Source organism: Bos javanicus, chromosome 19 (genome assembly GCF_032452875.1).
Source record: "Bos javanicus breed banteng chromosome 19, ARS-OSU_banteng_1.0, whole genome shotgun sequence".
Taxonomy (NCBI): domain Eukaryota; kingdom Metazoa; phylum Chordata; class Mammalia; order Artiodactyla; family Bovidae; genus Bos; species Bos javanicus.
The window spans coordinates 25,662,562-25,689,740 of NC_083886.1; the positions used below are offsets into that span (position 1 = coordinate 25,662,562).

At 49.6% G+C, this 27,179-nt stretch overlaps 1 protein-coding gene across 2 annotated transcripts; it reads right to left on the minus strand.

The window, feature by feature from the left end:
- Nucleotides 1-4,005: 4,005 nt before the first annotated feature.
- TRPV1 (transient receptor potential cation channel subfamily V member 1) lies at nucleotides 4,006-27,098 on the minus strand. 2 transcript variants are annotated; one of them, XM_061390715.1, is made up of 16 exons: nucleotides 26,545-27,098; nucleotides 25,644-25,801; nucleotides 25,416-25,568; nucleotides 24,884-25,024; nucleotides 24,448-24,746; nucleotides 23,065-23,244; nucleotides 21,444-21,602; nucleotides 19,961-20,056; nucleotides 18,330-18,400; nucleotides 16,742-16,907; nucleotides 16,271-16,337; nucleotides 14,373-14,692; nucleotides 12,987-13,114; nucleotides 11,702-11,817; nucleotides 11,320-11,382; nucleotides 4,006-5,012 (listed from the first exon to the last, which is right to left on the minus strand). In XM_061390715.1, the coding sequence occupies exons 1-16, from the start codon at nucleotides 26,847-26,849 to the stop codon at nucleotides 4,840-4,842; spliced, it is 2,595 nt and encodes an 864-aa protein (XP_061246699.1). In that variant the 5' UTR covers nucleotides 26,850-27,098; the 3' UTR covers nucleotides 4,006-4,839. The 2 variants fall into 2 exon arrangements, with proteins under 2 accessions (XP_061246699.1, XP_061246700.1); XM_061390716.1 differs by lacking the exon at nucleotides 11,320-11,382.
- Between the last annotated feature and the right edge of the window lie 81 nt (nucleotides 27,099-27,179).

Here is a 27,179-nt window from a genome sequence, read left to right on the forward strand (position 1 = left end):
ACCTGCTTCCAAGGCCGGAGCATCAGGGGAGACTCTGAGCCCTCCCTCCTCGCCCAGGCCACTGCTGTGAGGAGGGTGGAGCAGGGCTGGGGCAGCCCTGACGGTCTCTGCATCACTCAGGAATTACACACCTGTTCCCGCAGGCAAGACAGGACTGGGATGGAGCAGGAAGTCTCTGCTGACAGGGACAGCGCCGGTGAGCCAAGTAGCAGGGACTTCCTCGGGTGCCATGGGGACAGGGCCCTCCATCTCTCATCAACACAACCTGCCAGGCCTGGGCCGAGGCAGGAGGCAGGCCAAGCTTCTGACCATGGGACAGCAGGACCTGTGGCCAGTAAGGGGCAGAAAAGCTGGATCCGTGGCTGACAAGCTTCAGGTGTGGGTGAAGAGGGGGGCCCCAAAGCTTCCCAGGTGATCCAGTGGTAAAGAATCTGCCTACTAATGCAGGACACACAAAAGACATGGGTTTGATTCCTGGGTCAGGAAATTCCCCCGGAGTAGGAAATGGCAACTAACTCCAGTATTCTTGCCTGGAAAATTCCAAGGACAGAGGACCTGGTGAGCTACAGTCTAAGGGGTTACAAGGAGTCAGCACAACTGAGCACATGCGTGCACGCACACGCGCGCACACGACCCAAGCACACATCCCAGCTTCATCACTCCCTGAAACCCCATTAAAGCCCCATCTTAGATCAAACATAGTCTGTCCTCTATTACTCCAGTAATTGCCCCTCCTGACTCAGCCCCCACCCCTTCCAGCTTGCTCCTCCCTGACTGCCTCTGAGCCCTAAGGGTGGAGCTGTTGCCCAACTTGAGTATTTGCATTTTGCTGTGTGTGTTAGCACATTTTCTCAAAGGCCAGACTGGCTAAAATGGCCCCTGTCTCCCTCCCAAAGGCAAGCAGAGAAAGGGGAGAAAGGGGAGCCCCCCTCTGCTGTGTGTGGAGTAGGGGCTGGTCTGCATTCAATTCCATTTAATCCAACACATCATGGGAGCCCACACTGGGAGGCCAGGCAGGAAGCCAGGGCTCAGTGTAGGGTTCAGAACTGGGGAAAGTGGTCTCCACCCTCAAGGAGCTGTGAGCCACAAGGGATCCAGGCTCAGGTAGAAAATCTAACCCCACCAAACAGGTTAGAGGACAAAGAGGACTCGGGCTACCCAGGAGGAGGAAGCGCCTCTAATGGGGGATGAGGGAGGGATTCAGTGAAGAATTTTGCGGTTGGACTTGGAAGGAGGGAGTGATAGGGACAGAGTAAAAGGACAAAGTAGGTGATTAAATCACCTCCCTGGTGGCACAGTGGTAAAGAATCTGCCTGCCAATGCAGGAGACTCGAGAGACGTGGGTTCAATCCCTGGGTTGGGAAGATCCCCTGGAGGAGGACATGGCAATCCCCTCCAGTATTCTTGCCTGGAAAATTCCGTGGACAAAGGAGCCTGGTGGACTACAGTTCATGGGTTTGCAAAGAGCTGGACACAACCGCAACTGAGCACACACAGCTGATTAAATAGTGAATCCCACTAGGGGACAGTAGGTAGAAAAAATATGGGAGACCCCTGTAAATGAGTGATTACTCAAGAAAGGTTTGCTTAACCACAAAACCAAGCAGGCTTGCTTAGCAACAAAACCACGCAACAGAAGCATGAGACGTGCCCCCAGACAATTAACAAAGGTGGCATGAGCCCCACATCCTGCCCAGTGTGCTTAGTAAGTTCGTGATTCCTAGGACATGCTCTCTGTATACATAAAACACAGTGATCTGTGGGCCTAGCTTGACAAGGAACAAGAAAATTCCCTTGCTCAACCTGGAGAAGGAGCTGATGATGGAAGCATGATGTCTACTCAAGAAAGACAAAGAAGTTCTCCTCCCTACTTTTCCTTTGATTATTAAACTGTAGCCCACTAAGTTCTCGGGGCATGGTGTCTCTCGCCTGCCAATTTGTAAACCTCAGAAGCCTCCTATGCTAATAAATCACTTCTTATCGATCACTTTGCCTCTAGCCAAATTCTTTTCTGTGCAGAGACGTAAAGGACCATGGTACTGAAATGACACCTAATGGTTTCTGGACGACAGTCTAAACAGATGGAGTCACAGAGTAGAGACTTGGAGGCAAGAGACTCGGGCACGTTGAAGGAGTGGTGACAACCCTGGGGAACGTCTAAACTCAGGGGGCATCAGAGATGCTCTGCCAAGTCTGGCTTTAGCCACTGAGTGGCCCCAGGGCACTGAGTCAGGCCTGACCCCTTGAGCAGGTCTCTTCCCCACATCTTCCAAGCCCTGCAGACATCAGACCCAGGTTGTGGGCTCGCAAGTATCCCCTTCTCCAGGAAGGAGAAGGGAGAAGGGGATCTCTGTGGGGTGGGTGCAGCCAGGGAGGGACAGACCTCTTAGCCTGTTCTGGGAAATGCCCCACTGGGTGCAGTGAGGGGAGGGGGTGGGGACCAGGAGCCAAGCAGACCTCCATCAACAGCCTCAGGCCTGAGTGGACCCACCTGAAGGTCAGTGGAGGGTCTGTCTACGTCCTGATGCCCACAACTGTCTCTGGGCTAGCAGAGCTGAGCAGCCTGCCCGTGGGGGATTCTGGGTGGCGGTGATTCACGCTACCTCTGAATGATAGAGAGCAGGGGACATGGGAATAGAGAGAGATCAAGAGACAGAAACCGACACAAAAAGATCAGGCTGGTTGCAGCTGTGTCCTCCTTTAAACAATGCAGGTTCACACAAAAGGTTGTAATCATTCCTTTTACAAAAGAGCACCCACAATATCCCTCTAGAACTAAGTCTGAAAGTTGATCCAATTTGCAGAAATTTAAAAACATCTGACATCTACGTGTTTTCTGAGGAAGGCCTACAAGTAAAGCAAGGATTCCCAAACCGAACCAGGAAGCAGAAGGCCGCACGTCTCCCTTCTTACCCAGGGATAGGCTGGCATGCCCCAGCTGGTTCTCTGCCACTCAGCCTAGCATCACAGTCAAGTTTGAGCTTTGGAGTCCAATTTGCCTGGGGGTGAGACCCAGGCATTGCTGTTTACTGGCTATGTAACCTTACTAACAGTCCCAGTCTCAGTTTTTTCATCTATAAAATGGAAGTAATAATAAATCTTCATGGGCTGTTAGGAGGCTTAAAGGATAATGAACATTGAGCACTTTATATAAATACTCCACGAGTTCGAGTCAGCAGTATTCCTCCACTGAGCTCTTTTGCTGTGGTCTGGCCAAGGCTCACTTCACGCCCAGCCCCTTCATCAACCAGATCCAGGCTCCTCTGCTGGACTTGTGTGTGGAGGTGGACGTGCTGCTGCAGAATTTGGAGGAGGGTGACCCAGTGTTCCCTCTGGGTAGACCTCTCACAAAAGGACCGAAGCCTGGCCTCAGCTAATGTCACCCTTCATCTTATGGACCAACACCCAACAAGTTAGTGACTGGATGGCTCATTCCACACTCCACAGACAACAAAACCCATTGGTGTCTGGGACAAAGTGCTTTTCTAGATCATTCCTTCTTAAATTCTAGTCCATAATATAGGGGTCCTCAAAATTTTCCAGAAAGGCCCAGCTTTGCAGCTATTTGCAGGCTATTCAATCTCTTGCAACCATTCAGCTGTGCATGGTGGCACGACAGTGGCCAGAGATGGTATATAAATGAATAGCTACATTGCTTGCTAATAAAAGTTTGTTTAAGAACTTCTCCAGTACTCCAGTGGTTAAGACTCCATGTTTTCAAAGCAAGGGATGTGTGTTTGATCCCCAGTCAGGGAACTAGGCTCCCACATGCTGCAGGGCACTGGCCAAAAAAAATTTTTTTAAGTTTACTAAAACAGGTGGCAGACCCAATTTGGTCCATGGCCCACAGTTTGCTAACTACGGTAGGAGGAGTGCCCTCACCCACAGGTAACAACTAAAGCATGACCAGAGGCTCCTAGCCACACAGGGTTCCACATACATGCACACACAGACCACATGGAACCAAAGAGCTACACTGGCCCAATGACTGACACGAAGTTCACACTTGATATGACATATATGTTTATTTCTATATTTATTTGATGGATGGCAAGTTGAGTAGAGATGGAAATAGGTACCACTGCAGGCAAGCAGGGACTATGGCCATTATAGATGGAAGATTATTTTAAAAAATTCTTGCCACATGGTTTTGGGACATGGTCCCATAATTTTATTTGAACAGCAGGGACGGGGGAGCCTGGTGGGCTGCCATCTATGGGGTCACACAGAGTCGGACATGACTGAAGCGACTTAGCAGCAGCAGCAGCAGAGCTAATATTTTTGGAACTATGATGCATCACATAGAAGGAGGGAGTCACTCCAGAAACACCTGGTTCTGGCAGAGCTGGGAAGGGGGCCAGGTTCCCCCACCTTCTCCAATTGAGCAACCATCACCATCCCAGACCACTCTGGACAGGGGAGATACTAAGCACGAAACAGACAGGTGCTTCGGCATTTTATCTCAAAGGAAGCGTTTTGTTCTCAGAGGTGTTTCCCTGGGCTTCGCTGCCTTTCACTCCTAGGAATAGAAAATCAAAGGGGCATTGCATACGTGCATGTGGAGACTTCTCATTCGCATGTTTGATAAAGTCAGTAAACCCCAGAAAGCGAGATCCTTTTGTCTTAGGAGATGCAGCTGGGAACAGCGAAGGTTGGATGACTCTTCCTGGGCATCCAGCAACACCTCCCACAGCTTGTCCCGTGCGGTCCAGTAAAGGCTGGGAGGCGACGCTGGTGGGGCCAGGCTGCTGAGACATCCCTAGAGGCCCCTACACGCCCATCACCAGGGGCGGTGGGGTCCCCAAGGCCCACAGGGCGGAGAGCACCCTGTGCAGTCCCTCACTTCTCGCCTAAAGCCGCAGAATCGTTGATGATCTCAGCATCTTCGGGCTTGAGGGACCCTGTGAAGTGCCTCAGGTGAACTTCTTCAGGCTGGGCAGGGTGCCTTTCTCGAGTACTTGCGTCTCTTAAGAGGGGAACCAGGGCAAAGTTCTTCCAGTTCCTCCCTGCAACTGAACGATGAAGAAACACTATTACTGCCCTCGTTGTTTAACAGCCTCGGTTGTATCTGACTCTTTACGACCCCAGGGAGTGTAGCCCGCAAAGCTCCTCTGTCCATGGGACTTCCCAGGCAAAAACACTGGAGTGGGTTGCCATTTCCTTCTCCAGGGGATCTACCCGACCCAGGGATGGAACCTGCATCTCCGGCATTGCAGGCGGATTCTTTACCGCTGAGCCATTAGGGAAGCCTAATACTGCCTTGGAGGCAGCAAAATGATACCAAAGAGTTGTTTGGCATTACCACCCTCTAGATTAAGTGGGGTGTAGGCACCTCAGTGCTTCCAAGACACAGGGATGGGGGCCGTTTCCTCTTCCCTCAGCTGCTCCAGGAGCCTCATCTGCTCAGGCAGCTCCTAAATTCCCCTCCTCGACTCCACCCTGACTTGCTTGTGGCCCCAGGAGAGTCCAGGGCTTGCTACTCTCAGCCTCTGTTTCTTCCCTGCCCAAGTGGGAGGGAAAGAGGCACTGGGGCTGCCCCGAGAGCGGCTCCACACCAGATCAGCTGCAGGGGGATGAACGCCAGCCAGAGAATCAGGATCTGGAGCCCAGACCCCACCGGTGCACAGCAGATTGGGAACAATGCCAAGGGGACCATAATGACATTGGGCCTTGACGTGGGCTCTCATGTGTGGCCTGAAATCCCAGGAAAGCCCTGAGGAAGACCCCATTGTCACCCTCATTAGGATCTCCAGCCGCTCCCCCCACCCCCGCCACAGGGTGACCCTCAGAGAAGTGACAGCCAAGAGGGACAGCTGTACAAGCTTTCCTCCCACTTGCCGGAGCCCCGGTCAGCCAAGGCCTCTGGCTGGCCCTCTCGGGTCTGATCTCTCTAGAAAGCCAGCCTAAATCATACCTTCTGCCCTCAGGCCACAGTTCATTCCCCTCCGCTGGTGTCCTGTCCTGGCCACATCTCAAAGGCATCAGGATCATGGGAAGCTGGGCCCAGCTGAATTCTCCAGGTCCTGGGTTTCCCCTGGGCCCACAAGCTGACCCTGGCCTGCTCCCCAAGCCCCGTCTGATACCAAGTAGATGGCTGGAGGAGGTTTTAGGAAAGGCATAGAAGCAGGGGGGCTCCATGGGGAGACAGGCCAAGTGCTCGCTGAGACACCATCTCCTTCCTGCCTGGCTGGCTGGCTGGTGGGGAAACCCAACCTCAGAGACTGCTTGGCCCAGTTCCAGTTCCTGGGCCCTCAAAGAAGGCGTGGGGCTCCCAGGGCCCACTTCCCTCAGTCTTGATGCCGAGACGCCCTCACATGCTCTCCCTGGCTCAGCCACTGACCACCATCTCCCCTGCCCTTTCTCTGATGCATTCCCCCACCCCTTGCCAATCACATGGGCTAAGTGGGTGGGGAGAGTTCCTCATTATTAAATGATCTCACTACTCATTACGGGAGTTTCCACTGTTACAAAGTTGATTAGGAAAGCAAAATCTTCAGGAAATGCTTCCTAATTAATCACATGTGTGAAACCAGGGAACCTCTAACCATCTCCTAGCCGCACCCCAAGTAACATGAGTTGTGTGTGTATCCCTGCCACTGGGTCAATGGCTTTATTAATAGCACAGTGAATGAGCAATGAACAATGTCATGCAGACATAACTGCAAAGTGAAACAGCAAATCTTGCCAAAGGTGCGTAGTTTTGTGGAATCAATAAGAGCAATGTCAGAAAACTGTTCATATCACATGCAAAGCCATCTCTGAATGGCTCTGTGGTGAACTTGGACCAGTTAACAATTGAAAAAGAGAGCATCAATAAGTACTCTGACATGACACAGGGGATGCTTCTAATGAAACTCGGGGTGGGCAGGGGGAAGTATAGAGGCCTGAAGGAGGCCCTTGGGAAAACCGATGAAGCCCTTAAGTAGTTTTCCAAAAGTAAGCCTCTTAATAAAATAGATTTCCACTTCTAGCTCTGATGGCCAGCCATCCTGCTGTAAACAGCTGTAAAACAGGACAAAATACATGCAGCAAATGTCTTCAGGCGTAAGACCACAGACTGAGAAGCGGCAATTGCTGAGAGAAGTGAAATTCACAAGGTGAGCCCTGTGATCGCCCTGAAGTACTCTTTAGGGACTAGTTTTCAGACTGTAGTGCCGTGAGTTGGAATCTCAGCAGAGTGTGGAAGTGCCTCTGAGCTAAGGAAGAAGAGAGCAGAGTTTTGAGCAGCCGAAGCTGCTAGAATCCCTGGGACAGGGTGCAGGAGAAGAAGAAGGGAGCTGTGCGGGTAGAGGTCCAGAAGTCTTTGGGATGGGGTTCCCCTCAAGTACTTGGCTCAGAGTTAGTATACTTGCAAAATCTTATCAGAGAGTGGCTGTTGTGGGGTTGACAGTGGGACAGAAACATCAGAATCTGAGCAGTACTGAGCGATATTGGAGATCCAGTCCAACCAGGGGACAGGCCTCCTTACACCCTTTTTCTACTCTGAGGATCAAGCTAAAATACCAGAAATGCCCTGCTTACTCTATACACACTAGAATAAGGTCTACTCAAGACCCACCCTAATTCCGAGGTCTAGTGGTTAAGACTCCTTGCTTCCAATGCAGAGGGCATGGGTTTGATTCCTGATCATGGAACTAAGATCCTACCTGCCCAGAAGCTCAGCCAAGAACAAAAAAAAGAGAGAGAGAGAGAGACCCACCTTAAAAAACCTAAAGTCAAGTGCTGACAAGATCCACAGTGGAAAGAGTCTGGAGGTTGAGTCCCACAAGTTTGATGGGATTGGTAAACATCTTGACATTTCCACAGATCTACCATAATTAAATGTTAAAGCTAAGCATACACAAGTTCAAAGTGATTCATCAGTAACTGAACTGCCAGCTAGAATCAAAATTCAATCAAAAGTCTCTACAACATATTATTACAATGCCCAGTATACAATTAAAAGTTACCAGACATACAAGAAACAGGGAAATGTGACTCACAGTCAAGAAAAAACCAGTCAGTAGAAACTAACCCCAAGATGGCCCAAATGTTGGATTTAGCAGATTTAGTAGGTGAAGAATCAAAAGCAGCTATTATAAATACATTCAAAGAACCAGATGAAAGCAATCTTTTTTTTTTTTTTTTTTGGCCACACCACACATTTGGGATCCTAGTTCCTAACCAGGGATCAAGCCCGTGTCTCTTGCATTGGAAGAATGAAGTTTTAACCACTGGACCACCTAGGAAGTCCCAAGAAAACAATCTTAATGAAGGAACAGCTAAGGAATCTCAGGAGAGAAGCGGAAACTATTTTTTTAAAGAACCAAATAGAAATTCCAGAACCGAATAGTCCATTCACTGAACGGGCTTAATAGCAGTTTGGTGATGACTGAGGAAAGGGTCAATGAACTTGGAGACAGATCAGTAGAAATTATCAAATTTGAGGGAAAATGAACAAAGCCTCAGAAGCCCACAGGACAATATCAAACGGCCCAAGGTGCCTGTAAAACAAAGAACGTAGGGAAAATAAAGCGAAGTGTATATAGTCTCCAAAATTTGATGAAACATATTGATGTACAGATCCAAGAATCTCAACAAACCACAAGCAAGATAAAACCAAAGAAAAGCATACCTAAGCACGTTTTAGTCAAAATGCTGAAAACCAAAGATGAAGAGAATATTTTGAAAGCAGTTGAGGGGAGACACACTGCAGAAAGGAGAACAGCAGTGCAAATTACAGGTGATTTTTCATCAGAAACAACAGAGGCCAGAAGACAGCAGAGAATCATAGTTTAAGTACTGAAATTAAAACCAACAAAAGGGGACTTCCCTGGAGGTGCAGTTGTTAAGACTCTGGGCTTCCGCCGCAGGGGGTATAGGATCAATCCCTTTTTGAGGAACTAAGATCCCATACACCCTGGGGCACAGCCAAAAAATAATTTTTAAAAAATTAAATTAAGATACACAATTAAAAAGCAACAAAAACCTATTAACCTAGAATTCTGTATCTGGGAAAATATCCTTCAAACATGAAGAGGGAATTAACATTTTCAGGTAAACAAAAGCTTATGTAAAACTGATCAATAGAGATAGAAATTAGATAGTTACCTGGGATGAGGAGGGTGGAGTTGACCACAAAGGGGCATGAGGGCCTTTCCAGGATGATGGAAACAGTCTACATCTCGAATGAGGTGGTGGTTGCCTGAGTGTGTGGTGGTGGCTTAATTGCCACATCCTGTCCAATTCTTTTCGACCCCATGGACTGTAGCCCACCAAGCTTCTCTGTCCATGGGATTTCCCAGGCAAGAATACTGGAGTGGGGTGCCATTTCTTTCTCCAGGGAATTGTCAAAACTTATCAAAGTGTACGCATAAAATATGTGCATTTTATTGGATGCAAATTGCATCTCAATAAAGGATATTTTTAAAAAGTTTGTAAAATGGAAAAAAATGAGCTTCTCTATGAAGCAATAGCAAATCTAAAACCTGCAGTATCGTGCTATCAGGCAAGTTTGCCTGAAAAATCATGCCTTTCCCCCAATGAACCAAAACAAGAAAAAAAAAATCTATCAACATTTGATTCATTCTTTGTTCATTTAAGAATTAGCAACAATAAAAACAAAATTAGCAACATCAGCAAAATGGCAAAGTAGACAGCTCCAAACATGCATGCTGCCACAAAAACATTTTTCTAAAGGCAGAAACTTTAGAAGCAACATAGTCAGAACTCTGGGAAACAGCCCAAGGTTTTCAGAAACCAAGAACATGCTGACTCAAGAAAAAGGCAACTTAAAAATGGTAGGGAGTTACCCACTTGAGGGAGCCTAAGTAGGGAGCCACTTAGGAAGAAGGCTCAAGAGGGAGAGAATATATGTATACTTATGGCTGATTGGTGGTGTTGTATGGCACAAACCAACACCACATTGGAAAGCAATCATCCTCCAATTAAAAATAAAAAATTAAAATTAAAAATTAATTTTTAAAAAAGAAAAGATATAGAAAAAATGGTAAGGAGCTAAAATTAGAAAACTCTCTAAAAGAAAAAAACAAACCAGTGGGAATAATCTTCCTGACATTGGACTGGATTTGACAGTGATTTCTTGGACATGACATCAAAAGAACAAGTAACCAAAGAAACTAATAGATAAATTGGTATGTATACTGATAGCTGATTCACATCATTGTACGGCAGAAACTAATACAATATTGTAAAGCGATTATCCTCCAGTTAGTTAATTTTTAAATATAGATAAATTGGGCTTCATCAAAATAAAAGCTTTTGTACATCAAAGGGCAATTCACAGCATAGAAAAGATATTGGAAAATTATATATCTGATAAATAATTACATTTGGCAGATACAAAGAACTCCTATAACTCAACAATTAAAAAAAAAATTTTTTAATGGGCAAAGAGCTTGAATAGGCATTTCTCCAAGGAATATGTATAAATGGCAAATAAGCGACTGAACTGAAGTACTTGAAAAGATGTTCAAAATCATTAGTCATTATGGAAATGCACATCAGTGAGACACTACTTCATACACGTTAGGATGGCTAGAATCAAAACGAAAACAGGAAATAACGAGTTGCAGGTGAGGATGTGGAACCCTGGTACATTGCTGGTGGGAAGGTGAAATGACTCAACTGCTTTGGAAAACAGTTTGGCAGTTCCTCAAAAACGTTAAACATAAAATTAACATATATCCCGCAATTCCACTACCATCCCAAAGACTGGGAAGCAGAGAATCAAAAAGAATCTTGTACACTAGCTCGTTCACAGCATTATTCACACCAGTCAAAAAGATGGAAACAATTCTACTGTCAGTGAACAGATGAATGGATAAATAAAATACATTATATACATACAATGGAGCACTATTGAGTCAGACACAAAAGGACAAGCGTTGAGTAATTCCTCTTACATGAAGTACTCAGAATAGGAAAACTCCTAGAGACAAAAAGTAGGTCAGAGATTACTAGGAACTGGGAGGAGGGGGAAATGGGATTAATTGTTGAATGGTACAGAATGTCTGTTTGGAATCTTGAAAACGTTTTGGAAATAGATAAGAGTGATGCTTACCCAACATGGTGGATATAATTAATACCACCAAACCATACGCTTTGAAAAAAAAAATGGTTAACATGGCAAATTTCATGTTATATATATTTTACCACAATTTAAAAAAAAATAAAAGAATTAATGCAGGGTTGTAATTATAACTCAACATGTGTTCAATATAAGAGACTAGGTGTGCCTCACTATTAGGTGAATGTCTTCCCCTGGACCTTTCATTTCAAGTCTACTCTTAAAATGTTTGCCATTAACGGTTTAAAGACCTGGTTTCTGGTAGTGGTTCTCCGCAGGGCTCCTCTGCTCCCACTCTTCCCTCCTCTGCCTGCCTGCCTGTGAAGAGCCAGGTGAGAGTCCCTGTTTGCGTCCGTAAGCCTCACGTCGCTGAGTGCAGACGCTGGGTGTGAGGACCGGGAGGGCGGAGACAGGGCAGCCCACCGGAGGCTGGATGTGGGCTGACAGCTTCCTCTGGGGCACGGATGACCAGGGACCCTGGCAGAGCCAGCAGGTACGGGGCCATGGAGCTATGGGTTGTGCGGGCATGCGTGAGCCCCTGTGACTGAGTGTGCGGGTGGCTGACCCCCGAGGCTGCTCCAGGGGGTGGGGGACCCCAAGGCTTCACCTGCCCCGCTTCCCCTCGCACCTCACCTCGGCTTGACCGCAAGGAGAAGCTCAGGGTGCGCTTGATGCCCTCGCAGTTGCCCGGGTCTTCGTTGATGATGCCCACGTTGGTGTTCCAGGTGGTCCAGTTCACCTCGTCCACCCTGCGAGGAGATGGGACAGCAGGGAGCTGGTGGTCCACAGCCCTGCAGTCCCAGCGCCTCCGTAGACCAGGACGGGGAGACACAGCTGCTAAGAGGAGGGCCCGGAGAGGCCTGCCTTTGGTGTTTGCTTTTGCCAAGCGCATCCATGCTAAGTCATCTCAGTCATGTCGGACTCTTCTTGACCTCATGGACTGTACCCACCAGGCTCCTCTGTCCATGGGGATTCTCCAGGCAAGAATACTAGAGCGGGTTGCCCCACCCTCCTCCGGGAGATCCTCCAGACCCAGGGGTCAAACCCGGGTCTCTGGTGTTTCCTGCCTTGGTAGGCAAGAAGCCTGCCACACCAATCAGCTTGCTGCTTCTGCTGCTGCTAAGTCGCTTCAGTCGCGTCCGACTCTGTGCGACCCCATAGACGGCAGCCCACCTGGCTCCCCCGTCCCTGGGATTCTCCAGGCAAGAACAAGTCGCTCAGTTGTGTCCGACTCTTCGCCATCCCATGGGCTGCAGCCTACCAGGCTCCTCCATCCATGGGATTTTCCAGGCAAGAGTACTGGAGTGGGTTGCCATTGCCTTCTCCGACCAAGCAGCTTACAGGATCTTAATTTCCTGACTAGGGATCGAATCTGGGCCCGCGGCAGTGAGAACACAGAGTCCCAACCACTTGGACTCCCAGGGAATTCCAGGGAGGAGGGGACCTGCCTTTTGGACACCATCTCTGAAGATGTGTCCTCTGACTACACCTTGGGGCCCAGGGACTTTAAAGACTGGATTCCTAGTTCTGACTCTGATGGCTAGGTGACCCCTTCTGGACACCCTGTTTTCCAGTATTTCACGTCTGGGTCCCACAGTCTGGGATCTGTGATGAGTCCCCTGTACCCACAGCCAACCCCAGGGGAGCCCCTATACCTATAGCTGGCCTTGGGAGAGCCCCCTATGCTCATGACTGGTCCCAAGAGACCTTAAGAAAGGCTTCTGTTCCCACAGGTGACTCTAGGTGGTTCCTCAGGTTCATACTAAGCCCCAGAATGGCCCCCTGTACCTACGGCTGGTTCTGGGTGGGTCCCCATGCCCACAGGTGAGCCCTGAGGCCGATCTCTGTCCTCACAGCTAGCTCTGGGTGGGTCCCCATGTCCGTATCCCCAAGCTTTGACCTCTGCCTCAGAAATTACCTGAAACACCACCTGTAGTCGTCCTTGCCATCAGGCGTGTACCCCACCTGCAGCAGCTTGCCTGAGCGAAAGGCCTTCCTCATACACTTGAGGAAGCTCTTCTCCGTGTCTAGGATGGTGATGGCTCTCTGCAGGAAGGAGACACGAAAGGCAGAGGGCAGAGGGCTCATCCAGGGGCCACCCCGGCTGCCAGTGCCGCCTGCCAAGATCAGTGTCTTCAGGGGCTCTCCTGTCCCTGTACCTCAAGGATGGACTTCCAGTCTTAGCCCAGCAAGCACACACTCCGTGGATGGAGCTCAGACCTGCACAGGCACAGCCAGCCCCAGACCCTTTCCCCGAGGAGCTCAAGGAGGGGCAACATAATGTAGCAGTTAAGAGCAGAGCCTGAGGGTGAGACTTCCCGGGGCTGAGTCCTGGCTGGGCTACTTACTGGTTGCCTTGGAGACAGATAGCTAACTTCTCTGTGCCTCTGTTGTTGTTTACTCACTAAGTCATGTCTGACACTTTTTGCGACCCGCATGGACTGTAGCCCGCCAGATTCCTCTGTCCATGGGATTCTCCAGGCAAGAATGCTGGAGTGGGTTGCCATTTCCTACTCCAGGAGATCTTCCCGACCCAGGGATCGAACCCACATCTCCTGCACTGGCAGACGGATTCTTTACCACTGCACCACCTGGGAAACCAGTGCCTTCATCCAAAATCGGGAATAGTGAGAGTGCCCTCTTGGTAGCAGTGTTATAGGATTAAAGACAGCATGTAAGTGAGACACTTAGAACAGTACCTGGTGTAGAGCCAGCGCTACTTAGTAAGAATGGTGCTTTTATTATTATTTGGGAAGGCAGAGGTGGCCTAGGAAGCTCAAAAATGCACTTGTCAGGGGACGTCCTTAGTGGTCCAGTGGCTAAGACTCTGCGCTCTCAATACAGGTAGTCCAGGTTCGATCCCTGGTCAGGGAACTAGATCCCACATGCCGCAACTAACAGCCTGCATGCCATGTGCAGCAACTAAGACCCGGCACAGTCAAAAAAAAAAAAAAAAAAATATATATATATATACAGCTCTCAGGGCCCATCCCATCTTAGCTGCTCCCAGAGTCTGGCTTCTGGTGCCCAATCGAGACCGAGATCCTCTGCGACAGGCACCCCATGGGGCTGAACCCTCTGTCTCCTCCTCCCAGGGACTGCCCAGCCCACAGTAGATACAGAGTCCATGAACACCAGCTGGTGACCCTGGGCAGAGGAGCCAGAGGGGAGACAACTGAGGGGAGGCTGCTGCCTGAGCCCCCGGTCTGGCTGGGCTGTCTGCCCCCTCCCCAAAGAGTCCCCCGTGCACCCAGCTGTGTTGAGCAGCAGCCAGAGCAGCTGACCCCTTGGTGCTGCAACTCACCTGCAGCTTCCAGATGTTCTTGCTCTCCTGCGCAATTTTGTTGACCGTCTCGCCCATGAGGGCGATCAGCATGTTGAGCAGGAGGATGTACGTGAGAATCACATAGGCCAGCAATAGGATGACAAAGACAGCCTTGAAGTCATAGTTCTCGGTGAATTCCAGGTCCCCCATGCCGATGGTGAACTTGAACAGCTCCAGACACGTGGAGTACAGGCTGTTGTAGCTGTCGGCCGACCGGCAGCCGTGCCCTCGCCACCTGTGTTGCGACAACTCGACGGACACAGAGTCATTCTTTTCGTCCTCAATCAGTGTCACCACCGCTGGAGGGCACAGGGAACATGTGGCCGGATGGAAGCCGAAGACCCCAGGGTCCCCAACCCGCACACCCACTGCCCCAGGATGGGTCCACAGCAGGAACTCTGGCTTGGCCATGTGGTTTTTGTGTGAATTTAAAGGGGGAGAAAAAAAGGTACTGCCTTCTTCAGAATTATCAGTTTGTCATAATCTGCTCGTTGCAACTAGAGAGAGCTTGCGTGCGGCAACGAAGACCCAGCACAGCCAAAAATAGATGAATTGATTTAAAAAACCACAAAGTTAGCATCACTAGAAAGGGATAGACAGACATCATGGGATACCTGATATAAGGAAAACACACATTCCTTCCTTGATATTTTGACCAAAAATGCACACCTGAATCGAACTGTGAGGGAACATCAGCCAGACCCAAACCAAGAGACACTAAAAAAACTGCCCTTTACTCAATAAAAATGTGAAGGTCACAAAAGAGAAGGAAAGATTGAGGAAACTGCTCCAGACTGAAGGAGACTAAACAGGCTTGACAAGTGACTGTAATGTGTTATCTGGGATTTTCCTTTCTATAAAAGACATTATTAGGACAATTGGTGAAATTTGAAGAAGGCTGGAAGATTAGCTAATAGTCCAGTATTGATGTTAATTTCCTGATTTTGATCATTATGCTGTGTTTATGAAAGAGAATGTTCTCATTTTCAGGAAATACACACTGAAGTATTTAGTGGTAAAGGACTGATCATATCTGCAATTCTGTTTGTTTGTTTGTTTGTTTTATAAGTATGATGTAGTGTGTATCCGCCTGCAACTCAGGAGACCCTGGTTTGGTTCCTGGGTTGGGAAGATCCCCTGGAGAAGGGATAGGCTATCCAGTTCATTATTCTTGGGCTTTCCTGGTGGCTCAGATGGAAAAGAATCTGCCTGCAATGCAGGACACCTGGGTTCGATCCCTGGGTTGGGAAGATTATCTGGAAGAGGCCATGGCAACCCACTCCAGTATTCTTGCCTGAAGAATCCCCGTGAACTGAGGAGCCTGGTGGGCTACAGTCCATGGGGTCGCAAAGAGTTGGACACGACTGAGAGACTAAGCACACACTATGTATGTGTGTGGCGTATGTGTATGTAGTGGAAGAGAAAGTGATTTTTTAAATGTGGTACAACAACCAGGGGAATCTGGGCAAAGAGTATAGACATCTTGCGCCTAGGGTGGGGAGGGAGGTTCAGGAGGGCAGGGACACATGTACGTCTATGGCCAATTCGTACTGATATATGGCAAAACCCATCACAATACTGTAAAGCAATTCTCCTCCAATTAAAATAAATCAATTAAAAAAAATTTTTTTGAGTCAAGATGCAACTCTACCACAGGCAAGCAGCACTTTATACCTCTAAAATGACCTAAAATCTTTTATAAATCAATTTCCAGGTTCTCCTCCTACTATTATTTCAGTGTGCTCCTTGTCCATCTGCTCTGTCACCTGCAGACACACACCCCAGCGGGCCTCTCCCCACGCGACCCTGCAGAGTCCTCAGGAAGCTGAGGTCAGCAGGAGCCCCGGCCTCCCACCAGCCCCGACCATACCCGTTACCTGTGGAAAACCCGAACAGGAACACGAGGTACACAAACATGAAGCGACACAGGTCTCTGAGGATCATCTGCAGGAGAGGGTGGGCTTGTCAGACCCTCCTCCAGGCCCAGGAGGGGCCAAGGCAAGCGCTAGGGCTATGTCAGCCTGGGGGTCTTCCTTGAGCCCACGTGAAATCAGAGGGCAGACAGCTAGGTGTGGTTCGGTGGTTTTCAGCTCAGGAGTCATGAGGGACTTACTTCTGGTGAGAGAGGGAGCCTGGCAGGTGGGGGTGGGGGTCAAGTTTCAAGGGCGCCCCCAACCCTGGGTCAAGGCCAGATTGCCTGATTGTTGGGGAATTCTCTGGGAAAGTGGATCTTAAAGCAGGACCTTCCCAGACAATGCAGAGAGGAGGGATGGAGTTTGTGGGGCTGGGTCCCACACCCCCAGGAGGTAGTCAGGCTCTGCGGAGGAGCCTGGGGCACCGGCACCCACCTTCTCGATCATGACGGCGTAGATGCCCATCTGCTGGAAGCCGCGGGTGTAGTAGAGCATGTTGGTCCAGCCCATGGCCAGGGAGAACACCATGGAGGCCACGTACTCCTTGCGGTGGCAGAAGTACAGCACCACGGTCGCCAGCATGAACAGCGACTGCATGAAGCTGAGGAGGAGGGACAGCAGGCCCTGTCCACAGGCACCCTCACAGACAAGACCCCAGATGCCCGGCGTGCACGCGTGTTAAGTCCCTTCCGTCGTGTTCAGCTCTTTGAGAACACGTTCAGCTCTGTAGCCCAGCAGGCTCTTCTGTCCATGGGGATTCTCCAGGCAAGAATACTGGAGTGGGTTGCCACGCCCTCCTCCAGGGGGTCTTCCCGATCCAGGGATCAAACCCGCATCTCTTATGTCTCCTGCATTGGCAGGTGGGTTCTTTACCACTAGCGCCACCTGGGAAGCCCCAAGATGCCAGGACCTCCCCTCAAAGGCCATAGAGGAAGGTGGGAGAGGGGATGGCCATCCTACCTCCTTTAGCCCATGAGTCTCAGTAGGAGCGATATTGTCCCAAAGAGGCAAAAATCAGTTCCGGGTGCTGGTCGGGGGATAGGAGGAGGGGTGCATGTGCAAAATCTTATTCTCTTTACACACAATGCACAGATACAAAGATGGTACCTCCCTGGTGGTCCAGTAGTTAAGAATCCACCTGCCAGTGCAGGCTCAGGGGTTCAATCGCTGGTCAGGGAACTAGATCCCAGATGCCACGGGGCACCACAATTAGAGAGTAGCCCCTGCTCACTGTAACTAGAGAAAGCCTGAACGTAGCAGGACCCAGCACAGCCAAAAGTAAATAAATAAAATTTTTAAATAAATAAATATAGTACATAAACAGATATACAGCATATCTGTGGTAAGAGAGTTCATGGGAGGAGCAATTAGGAAAAAAGAAAAGGAATCTAAAGGCAACAATGTAAACAGGCTGAAAAACAGGGCTTTAGCTCCAACAACCTCCCTACCCAGTTCCTGGGAACAATAGCCTCACTGTCAGCAGATAATCTAGAAGGTCTAGGCCCGTGAGGAGAACAGGCTGTGCGCTCCCAAAAAACCACAGGTAAGTCTGCTGGTCACCTCCTCAAACTCAGGAGCAGAGCCAGGGAAAGTGTCCTTTCTGCTCCTCAGTCTGGTGGGGGCTGCCCATCAGAGGCCTGGACAGGCTTAGAGGACATCTGGGCAATCCCATGACAGGGTCTGCTCAGTGGTGCCTTCCCAGATGGATGGATAAAAGGATGGGAAAAAGGAACAAGGGTACATCTAAGTCTGACTGTAGACCGCGGGAGCCTGGGGAACAGGTTGATCATCCCCTAGTACCTGGAACATACCTGGGGCAGAGTGGACCCTCAGTATTCACTCACCAAGCAAAGGTTTACTGGGTGCCTTCCATCATTCATTCAACGTGTTTGTGAAGCCCTACTAGGCTCCAGGCCCAGTGTATGTGGGAGAATGAGTGAGAATGAGCTGACTGCTGTCATCCCAGGTCTCATGGCCAAAAGATGCCATCTGCTACAGAGGCATGAGAGTCAGTATCACTTACAAAAGCATCTCACTATAGCTGTCCACAAACAAGGTCTTCAGCGACGGCCGCCTTTGCAGGAAATACTGAATCTGCAGGTAAACAGAGAACAAGATCTCAGGAAAGATTAAACACTGAGCAACTAGAATGTTTTCTAAACAGCACCATGATGTACCACAGAAGTGCAGCGAAGCAAAGATAATGAAGACAGTGGAACCGCCTGGGTCAGACTAATGGGGTAATGTTGTATGACTTGGTCAGGAGAATTTTTTTAGATAGAGTGAAATTATAACTGTATCTAGAAGTAAAGATGGGAAGGAAAACCACCAAAATAATATCAATCGCTATGCTTGAATGATGGGATTGGGCGATTTTTCCCCCTCCTTTCTAATTTGTGCTTTTTCTAAGTTTGAATTGAAGTAAAAGTTCTTTAACCAGCCTCCTGAACTAGCTCATTGGATAAACCAGTGCTCTTCACTCTGAAAACATTTTGCCTGATGCCGATGGTGAATGCTCCTCTCCAGGACGTTCACACGCTCCGTGCCCTCCCAGTGGTTAATCCTGTTTGCCAAGAAAGTGGCCTTTGCAAAAAGTGTCCTTTTTGCCCACTGCACTTACTACTGCAGTTTCGTACTTTACGGTAATATAAACCATGAGTGTGAAAATAAAGACGGTTGTTTCTGTGAAGACAGAGTCCAATGATTAGGAAAGACTCCTTAAAGATGAGCTACTAAAAAACAGAGTGTGGCTTAGATCAAAAAGATTAAGGGGGAAAAATCATCATAATCTCAAATTCTGCATTCAGAATCTTTTGTGCATGAAACAGTGGTCCCACATGTATTAGAAGAATGGCGCAGGAATATGCATATTTGGGGATTTTAGTTAAAATGATTCCAGGGACTTCCCTGGTGGTTCAGTGGTTAGGACTTTATGCTTCCACTGCAAGGGGCACAGGTTTGATCCCTGGTCAGGGAACTAAGATCCCACAAGCCACATGGCATGGCAAAAAAAAAGGGGGGGGGTCTTTTAAAAATAAACAAATAATAAAATGGTTCCAGTATATACATATTTCATTCTTCTGAGCTTTACTGAACTGTTTCAATTAATTAAACAGCTACCAGTCATGATCCCGTCTCTTAAGAGACTTGCACTCTACCTCTGTAATTAAGTATTACATTCAGTGGACAGCCCTGACTGCCTGTCTTCAAGTGTGACTGACCTGGGCCTGCAGGGGAACACACTGCGCAAACCAGTACCCCCTCCCCAGCCGTGAATGCCTGAGGGCTCTCATCTTAACACATGCATCCCTAAGTTTCTCAAGCAGGGCCATTACATGGTTGATGCATTAAAAAGTGGGGGAGCCACTGCTATATTTAAAATGGATAGCCAATAGGGACCTACTGTATGGCACAGGGAACTCTTCTCAATGTTATGCGGCAGCCTGGATGGGAGGGGAGTTTGGGCGAGAATGGATACAGGTATATGTATGGCTGAATCTCTTCGCTGTTCACCTGAAACTCTCACGTTGTTAATCAGATATACCCCAATACAATATAAAAAGGTTTTTTAAAACAGTGGTGAGCACTGAATGAGTCTCTTGGTTTTTAGTTTAGGTGATAATGGAAACTCACAGTGTGGGAAGGAATGCTTACCCCTCGGGAAAAAAAGTAGATACCACCTGCCACAGAAATAATCTCTCCAGTGATTCGGAAATAGTCCCCTACCGTGTGTTTCGGCTTAAAGGGAGGCTGCAAAGGACAAAGAGATTAATGATTCCACTCACTCACTCATTCATTCATTCAACAAACATTTACCAGGTGCAAAGCCTTGTGATTAAGACCCAGCCCCTTCTGGAGAGGCTTAGTCTCCGTCAGGAGAGACCCAAAGACAATGCATTACTATGGGGACACCTGCAAGGAGACGGGACCTGATTCCCAAGTGGTAAGAGGAAAGCCTCCAGGTGGTAAGAGGAGCATCCCTGATGTACTGTGCTGTCTCTCGGATGATGCCCTAGTCTAGAGTTCTGCTTGGCTGGGAGGACAGTGGTGGCATAGGTGGAAACACCCTTACAGACACATGCCATGTGCTTCCTGCTGTTCCCACAGCCTATGGTGAACCCCTGATCTCCCAGGACTGTCAAGGTTTCCCTCAGATGATGAAAGGAATGTGTGTGTTGTCCTTGTGTTTCAGTCACAGTGTTCTAGAGTGGGTTTCCTTTCAGCCTACCATCCATATTTCATAAGCACTGGTTCACTGCTGCTGCTGCTGCTAAGTCACTTCAGTCGTGTCCAACTCTCACTAGCTCATTTCATTAGCACATTTCTCTTTTCTCTTAAAGTCAACCCTGGAAGCCCAGTGATTAAGACCCTGTGCTTCCACTATAGGGAACGAAGGTCCAATCCCTGATTGGGAAACTAAGATCTCATATGCATTCAGCAAGGCCAAAAATATAAATAAATAAAGTAAACTCGTTAGATGGCCTTAATAGATGTATAGAAATCAGATTCCACCTAACTAGGAAGTTGAATTTTTCAACCAAATTTATAAGCAAGGCACTCTGGAAATAAAGGCAGCAAGTTAAGTGCTGGGATATTGAATGAAGGACTCAGTTAAGAAACTTGAGGTAGCCTATGGCTTCTGATAGCAGGAAAAATCTGATCTTAGGTTGATCTGATGCATGGTCCAGGGCCTTGCAGTACTCAAAGTCTGTGTCCAGGGAATGAATCATGTGTGAATGAGTGAACAAAAGCGGGCAGAAGAGAGAGTTGGCAATGTGCTCAGGGCTTGCACCACCCACGACCCTGAAGACACCCAGCATAGCAGAGAGCTGCTTCCAGCCCCCTAATTCCTGCATCCTTTCCAACCTAGTCCCCTCCCCCCCCCCCCCCGCCCCTACAATCAGGTACCTCAGCGACCACAGGCTCAGCCTCTCAGAACCAGGAGGCCGAAGAAGGGGCTGAGAACACGAAGCAGGTGCAGGACAACCAGGAGAAGGAAGACTGAGAACAGGAATGTAAGATCTCCAGGCGACCCTTCCATGTCTCCTGGGCCCTGCCTGGGTCCAGGGTCTTGGGGTCTTCTAGGAACGCCCATCCCCTGCCCTCTTCCCCCTTGAGGCCCAAGCCTCAGGCGCACCCGGCCTCCCGCAGGTCTGTAGTAGGCGACCGTGGTGAAGATGATCATATACAAGCAGTAGACGAAGAAGTTGAAGTAGAAGATGCGCTTGACGAATCTGTCCCACTTGTCCTGCAGGAGGCGGTTCAGCGGCTCCACCAAGAGCATGTCATGGCGATTCTAAGGGAAGCAAAGAGAGGTGAGGCCCACTCCTCCCAGTAAGATCCGCCTTTCAGGCCCCCTTCAGCCCCAGGGACTCTTCATACCCACTTTCTGAATGACCACGCCCTTGGCCTGAGCAGCAGCAGAGGGTCACAGGTCTGGACCAGCAGGCTGCTTGAATGGTCCACCCTCTAGCTGTGTAACCCCTACGGTGCAGTGAAGCAGTGAAGAAGAGGTATGATTGGACTAGTGACTCTACGATGGACCCAAATGATGCAAATGAATTTTGTAAGAGGCTAGGGGACTAGGAGAAAATCAAACATCTGAAACATGTGCAGTAGAGAAAGGAGCAATTCATTTTATAACAGGAGCCTCTATGTACTAAAAGGATGAGGCAAATGATCCAGTAGAAAAGATGGCAAAGGATAATGAATGTTGCTATTCTGCCAAAGAAACACAAATGGTTGAAAACCTATGAAAAAATTCTCAACCTGACAGCAATCAAGAAAACAAGAATTAAGACATCAATGAAATAGCTGTTTGGGCTCCATGGACTTAAACTAGTTTTGGAGAAAAAAAAAAGAAAGGTAACACCCAGGTTGGCAAGGACTTGGGTAGACGTGTACCTACTGATGGTAGGCAAGTGCACTCATGCAATCTTTTTGGAGGACGTTCATTCTGATTTAGCAATTCCAATTCCAGATGTCCTTCATAGAAAAATTCTCAAGCCCATGCCAAACAACCTGCAGCATGTAGTAGGAAAAAACGAAATAACTCGGAAGGCCTCCTATGGATATTCACCCCCATCCCTACTGACTGCAACAGCAGCAGCACCAGCTACCGTGGAACACTTACAGTGATGCTGTTGCTCTTCAGTCGCTAAGTTGTACCCAACTTTTTTGTGACTCCATGGACTGTAGCCCACCAGACTCCTTAGTCTATGGATTTCTCAGACAAGAAAGAATATTGGAGTGGGTTGCCATTTCCTTCTCCAAGGAATCTTCCCAACCCAGGGATTGAACCCATGTCTCCTGCATTGGCAGGCAGATTTTTTACCACTGAGCCATCTGGGGAGCCCCGTATTTGCAGTCATTTTTTTAAAATAAAGTAGACCCATATGTGCTGATATAAAACTATCTATAAGACATGCCACTAAGTGAAAAAAAAAATGGTTGTTCTGTACTATATATAGTATGATCCCATTTATATAAACAAAATGAAGCTACATGTTTTCATGCGGTATAAATGGAGGATTCTTGTCTATGTACTTTTGAAATGCTAAAGTTTTATTGTAATATTATCATGTATAGAGTGTATGATACAGGAAGACATTCAGTGGGAATACATGGGGTGGTGAGGCGGCAGGGTACAAGCCCCAGGTAGCAGGTGATGGGAGGACCGGCAGAGTCAGACCATGGGCTAGAGAGGGGGCTGGGGTTGCGGTGAGACCGCAAGCTGGGTCCCACCCCAGTCCACTCACAGGGGTCTCGCTGCTACTGTAGGCGATCACCTCCAGCACCGAGTTCTTCTCACAGGTGTCGATACAGGACAGGTCGTAGAGTGAGGAGTGCACAGGCCCGTAAGCCCACTCGGTGAACTTTCTGGACAGGTGCCTGCACTCAGGTTCCTGGATCTCCCTCTGGAGAATATAAGCCAAGACCTGCCCCAGGGACACAAGAACCTGTTAGAGGCCAGCCTGAGGCCCTGAACAGGCCACTAGCTCTGTTCCAAGAATAATTCTGCTTCTGAGTCCATTGAAGACCCTGCCCAAGCCCCAGGAGGGTCCCCACCCACATTCAGCAATCTCTTAACTGCCTTCTAGATCAAGCTGCCCAATGCCTCAGACCTATCACCTGATCATACCTGGCCCCCCAGTTCTCAGTGAAGGACTGCAGTGGTCCCCTCTAGAAAACCTCAAGCCAAAAGGAAATAAAGAAAATTCGAGAAATACAACCAAAGTTATAAAGCTAGGTTTCTCGTCCTAAGAGACTCAGTATGGGCAGGGACCAGCTCCCAGAATCCCCTGGTACTGAGAAACTCCCACCCCACCCCCAATTCCCAGCTGCCCAGCCCCATCTTCAGCCTTCCGTGGCCTGACATCATCCACAGACTTGGAAGCCTGTCCTACCCCATTAGGACTCCCTATCACCTAAAAGTCCTGTCTTGCATGAAAAAGCACCAACAGTTTCTTTTTCCATTTCACTCTTGGCTCAGCCCACCCTCACCCCATGGTTTGTTGGTGATGCTCAGAGTTGAAAATCAGAAATGGCCACATGTGGGCAGCCTGGACGGGAGGGGAGTTTGGGGGATAAGGCGTACATGTATATGTACTCAGCACAGCTGAGTCTCTTCACTGTTCACCTGAAACTATCACTGCTTATTAATTGGCTGTGCATGCTTGTGTGCTCAGTTGCTTCAGTCATGTCCAACTCTTCTTGACCCCATGGACTATAGCTCGCCAGGTTCCCCTGTCCATGGGATTCTCCAGGCAGGAATACTGGAGTGGGTTGCCGTGCCCTCCTCCAAGGGATCTTCCCAACTCAAGGATCGAACCCATGTCTCTTGTTTCCTGCATTGGCAGACAGCTTCTTAACTGCTAGCACCACCTGGGAAGCCCTAATTGGCTATACTCCAACACAAAATAAAAAGTTAAAAAAAAAATAGTATAGGAAAGAGAAAAGAACTGGCCATATGTGTGCTGCTGGCTTCTGCTCAGCACCTCACAATTCCTCTGGCTTACTTTAACGCCTCCACCCTTCTAACCCCCTACAGGCTGATGTGGAAGCTTCATCTGATGCCAGAAGTTCAGAAAGGCAGGCAGACCCCCTCCCACCTCATCTCAGGCATGACTCCCCCTCCCTACCCCGATCTTCCCACTCCGGGCGGCCAGAGCCAGCGGCGTCAGCCCCTTCTTGTTGGTGAGCTCCTCCAGCTTCAGCGTAGGGTGAATTTTGGCCCCCAGGATCAGAATCTCATTGTACATGCTCGTCACGAACTTGGTGTTGTCAGCCGTGTTGTCAGCCACCTCCACCAGCGCGTGCAGAACCGTGTTGCCCACTGAGTCCCTGGCACTGATGTCGGCTGGCTGCCAGGAGTTCTGCAGCAGGAACTTCACGATGCCCAGCTGGTTGGTACACGCAGCCAGGGAGAGGGGCAGCTCACCTGCAGCCAACCACAGGCACACAGTGGGCCTCCCTGGAAAGAGACTGGCTTGGCCCTTGCACCACCCAGCCTCCAACTCCCTCTGTCTCCACCCCAAACTTCCAAGATGCTAAGTGTCTACCACATGGTCTCCCTACCAAAATAGAAGCCAGGTCGCCCTTTGGTTTTCTTAAAGAAGTCCCCGTTGGCTGCAGCCTGGACATTGGCCCCATTCTCCACCAGCAGGGTCACCAGCGCCATGTTCCGCCTCTCGATGGCTATGTGCAGTGCTGTCTGGCCTGTGGAGGATGCATGCTCTTGGCTTGGGGCTGGTAGTCCTGAGGGGGTGGCTGGCCAGGTGCTGAGGGAGGGCCTGGACAGAATGTGTGGGATGATTCCCCCAACAGAGCAATCCAGGATCCCCTAAAGATGCTCAAGGAGTCCCTGAACAGGAGTAGAGCCTCCCACGAACAGGGAACACCAGACTGGGAGCTGAAGGACTTACAATTTCCCAAGAGCAAGGAGCAGCAAGCCAGAGGTGGGAGAGGTAGGGAACCCCCAGGACCAGGAGATCCTGATTCAGTGGCTGGGAAAGGGAGTTAGGGGCTCAGAGGCTTGTCGGGGTGTGAGGGTGCCCCCTCGCTCCAGGAGAGCTTGTGGGCAGAGCTGTGCTGGCCCCGGCCGCCTCACCCTTATAGTAGCTGTCCGTGTAGCTGGCGTTGACAAGCTCCTTCAGGCTGTCGGTCTGCCGGGCTATCTCTAGGAGCAGGGGGATGGTGTCGTTCTGCCCGTTGTGAAGGTTGAGCATGGCTTTCAGCAGGCAGGTCTTCCCTGTCTCTGGGTCTGCAAGACAAAGCAGGGGTCAGAGCAGGCGCTGCGGAGAGGCGCCTCCCAGGAACCCAACGGCCTCAGGGCCACCTTTGAACTCGCTGTCCATGAGATGCTTCTTGCTCTTCTGCAGGAAGAGCAGCAGGCTCTCCAGCTCCTCACAGTTATTCTGAGCAACTGCTTCAAAGATCTTCCTGCGATCGTAGAGCTTGAGGTTCTCAGTGGCAGCAGAGTCCTGGGACAGCTGCCTGTGGACCAGAGAACACCTTTGTCTCATATTCTGGTCTCCCCTCGGCCTTGAGACCTTCAGAGCTGGTCAGGGAGAACAACTAAATCCCGAGGCAAACCGAAAGGGGGAAAAATGTGATAAGAAAGCCACCCCTCAGTCCAGGTTGTAACAGGGAACAGTGGGACACATGTACCCCCATTCTGTCTGTAGGCATCAGCTAGAAAATCTCTGCAGCCACTACTTCCTGCAACACCCAGGCCACTCACTTCTCTGCCCGCTTGGAGACTGGGGTAGCCTGGAGGGGGTTGGGGACAGGGGTTCAGCTAAGGGAAAGAGCATCCTCATAGGGCCCCAGGAGTCAGCCAGACCAGGGGAGCCCCTGTCCTGCCTTGGAGGTGGTGGGAGGTTTCTGAACACTCACTGGAGCAGTCTTGTACTCTGCTTAAAAGCATCTTGCCCTTGAGCTTTCCAACTTGAAGTCTACATGATTGAGGCTGGTGTGCCTTCAAAGCCTGGACCCAGAGATCAGCCAACAGCTAGGATCAGCATACATGCCAGCATGTGTGGCCACATGTCCTGTAGCTTCTGTGAGTACAGATGCTGGACCAGGTGACCTCTGGAGGCCCCCTCAACTCCCCAGCTCTATGACCTTCTGCCCATAAACTCAAGTATCACATGGAGTCACCATGGCTGGTATCTCAGCCAGCTGGGCCAGTTAGGCTCCCATTGAAAAGGGAGGAGGGGGCTTCACATGCAGCTTACCTGACACAGGTGGGGCCATCCCCAGACCTCTGGATGATGACTACAGGGCTGATGGTGATGGCTGGGCAGGATGCCAGCTGGCCTTCCTCATAAGAGCAGTCCATGAGGGATGTGTCCTCCGAGTCACCCTTGCCAAAGAGTCGGCTGCGACTCTTGGCTGTGGGGAAGCTGTGGGGCTTGGTTGGAGCTGGCCTGTAGTTAGGGTCTCCATCTAGGGGATCTGGGCAGGAGTCCTCTTGAGGCAGGTCCTGAGATTCCCGTGATTCTGAGCTCCCCCATTTCTTCATCCGTGCCAGATTCTCCATGGCCCAGGAGGCAGCCTGTGGGCAGCCACCAAGATCAGGCTTGTTCCCAGCTGGAGGACTGCATGACCCTGGCCCCCACTGTACTTGTTGCAAAGGCCGCTGTGAAGCAGGAACCCCCAGAAGTCCAACAGCTGCTGCTCCCAGCCTTCCAGAAAGAAAGCTTTCAGGGTGTAGTAACTCGGACCCCAGAGGCCCCAGTGGGGAGCAAACCTAGCAGACCCCTGTCCATCAGCCTCCAGAGATGCAAGAGCCCCCAGCTTGGATCCACCAGGATGGGTGGATCACTCACCTTCTCTGGGCCTCAGTTGCCTCATCTGTAGAATGGGGGTG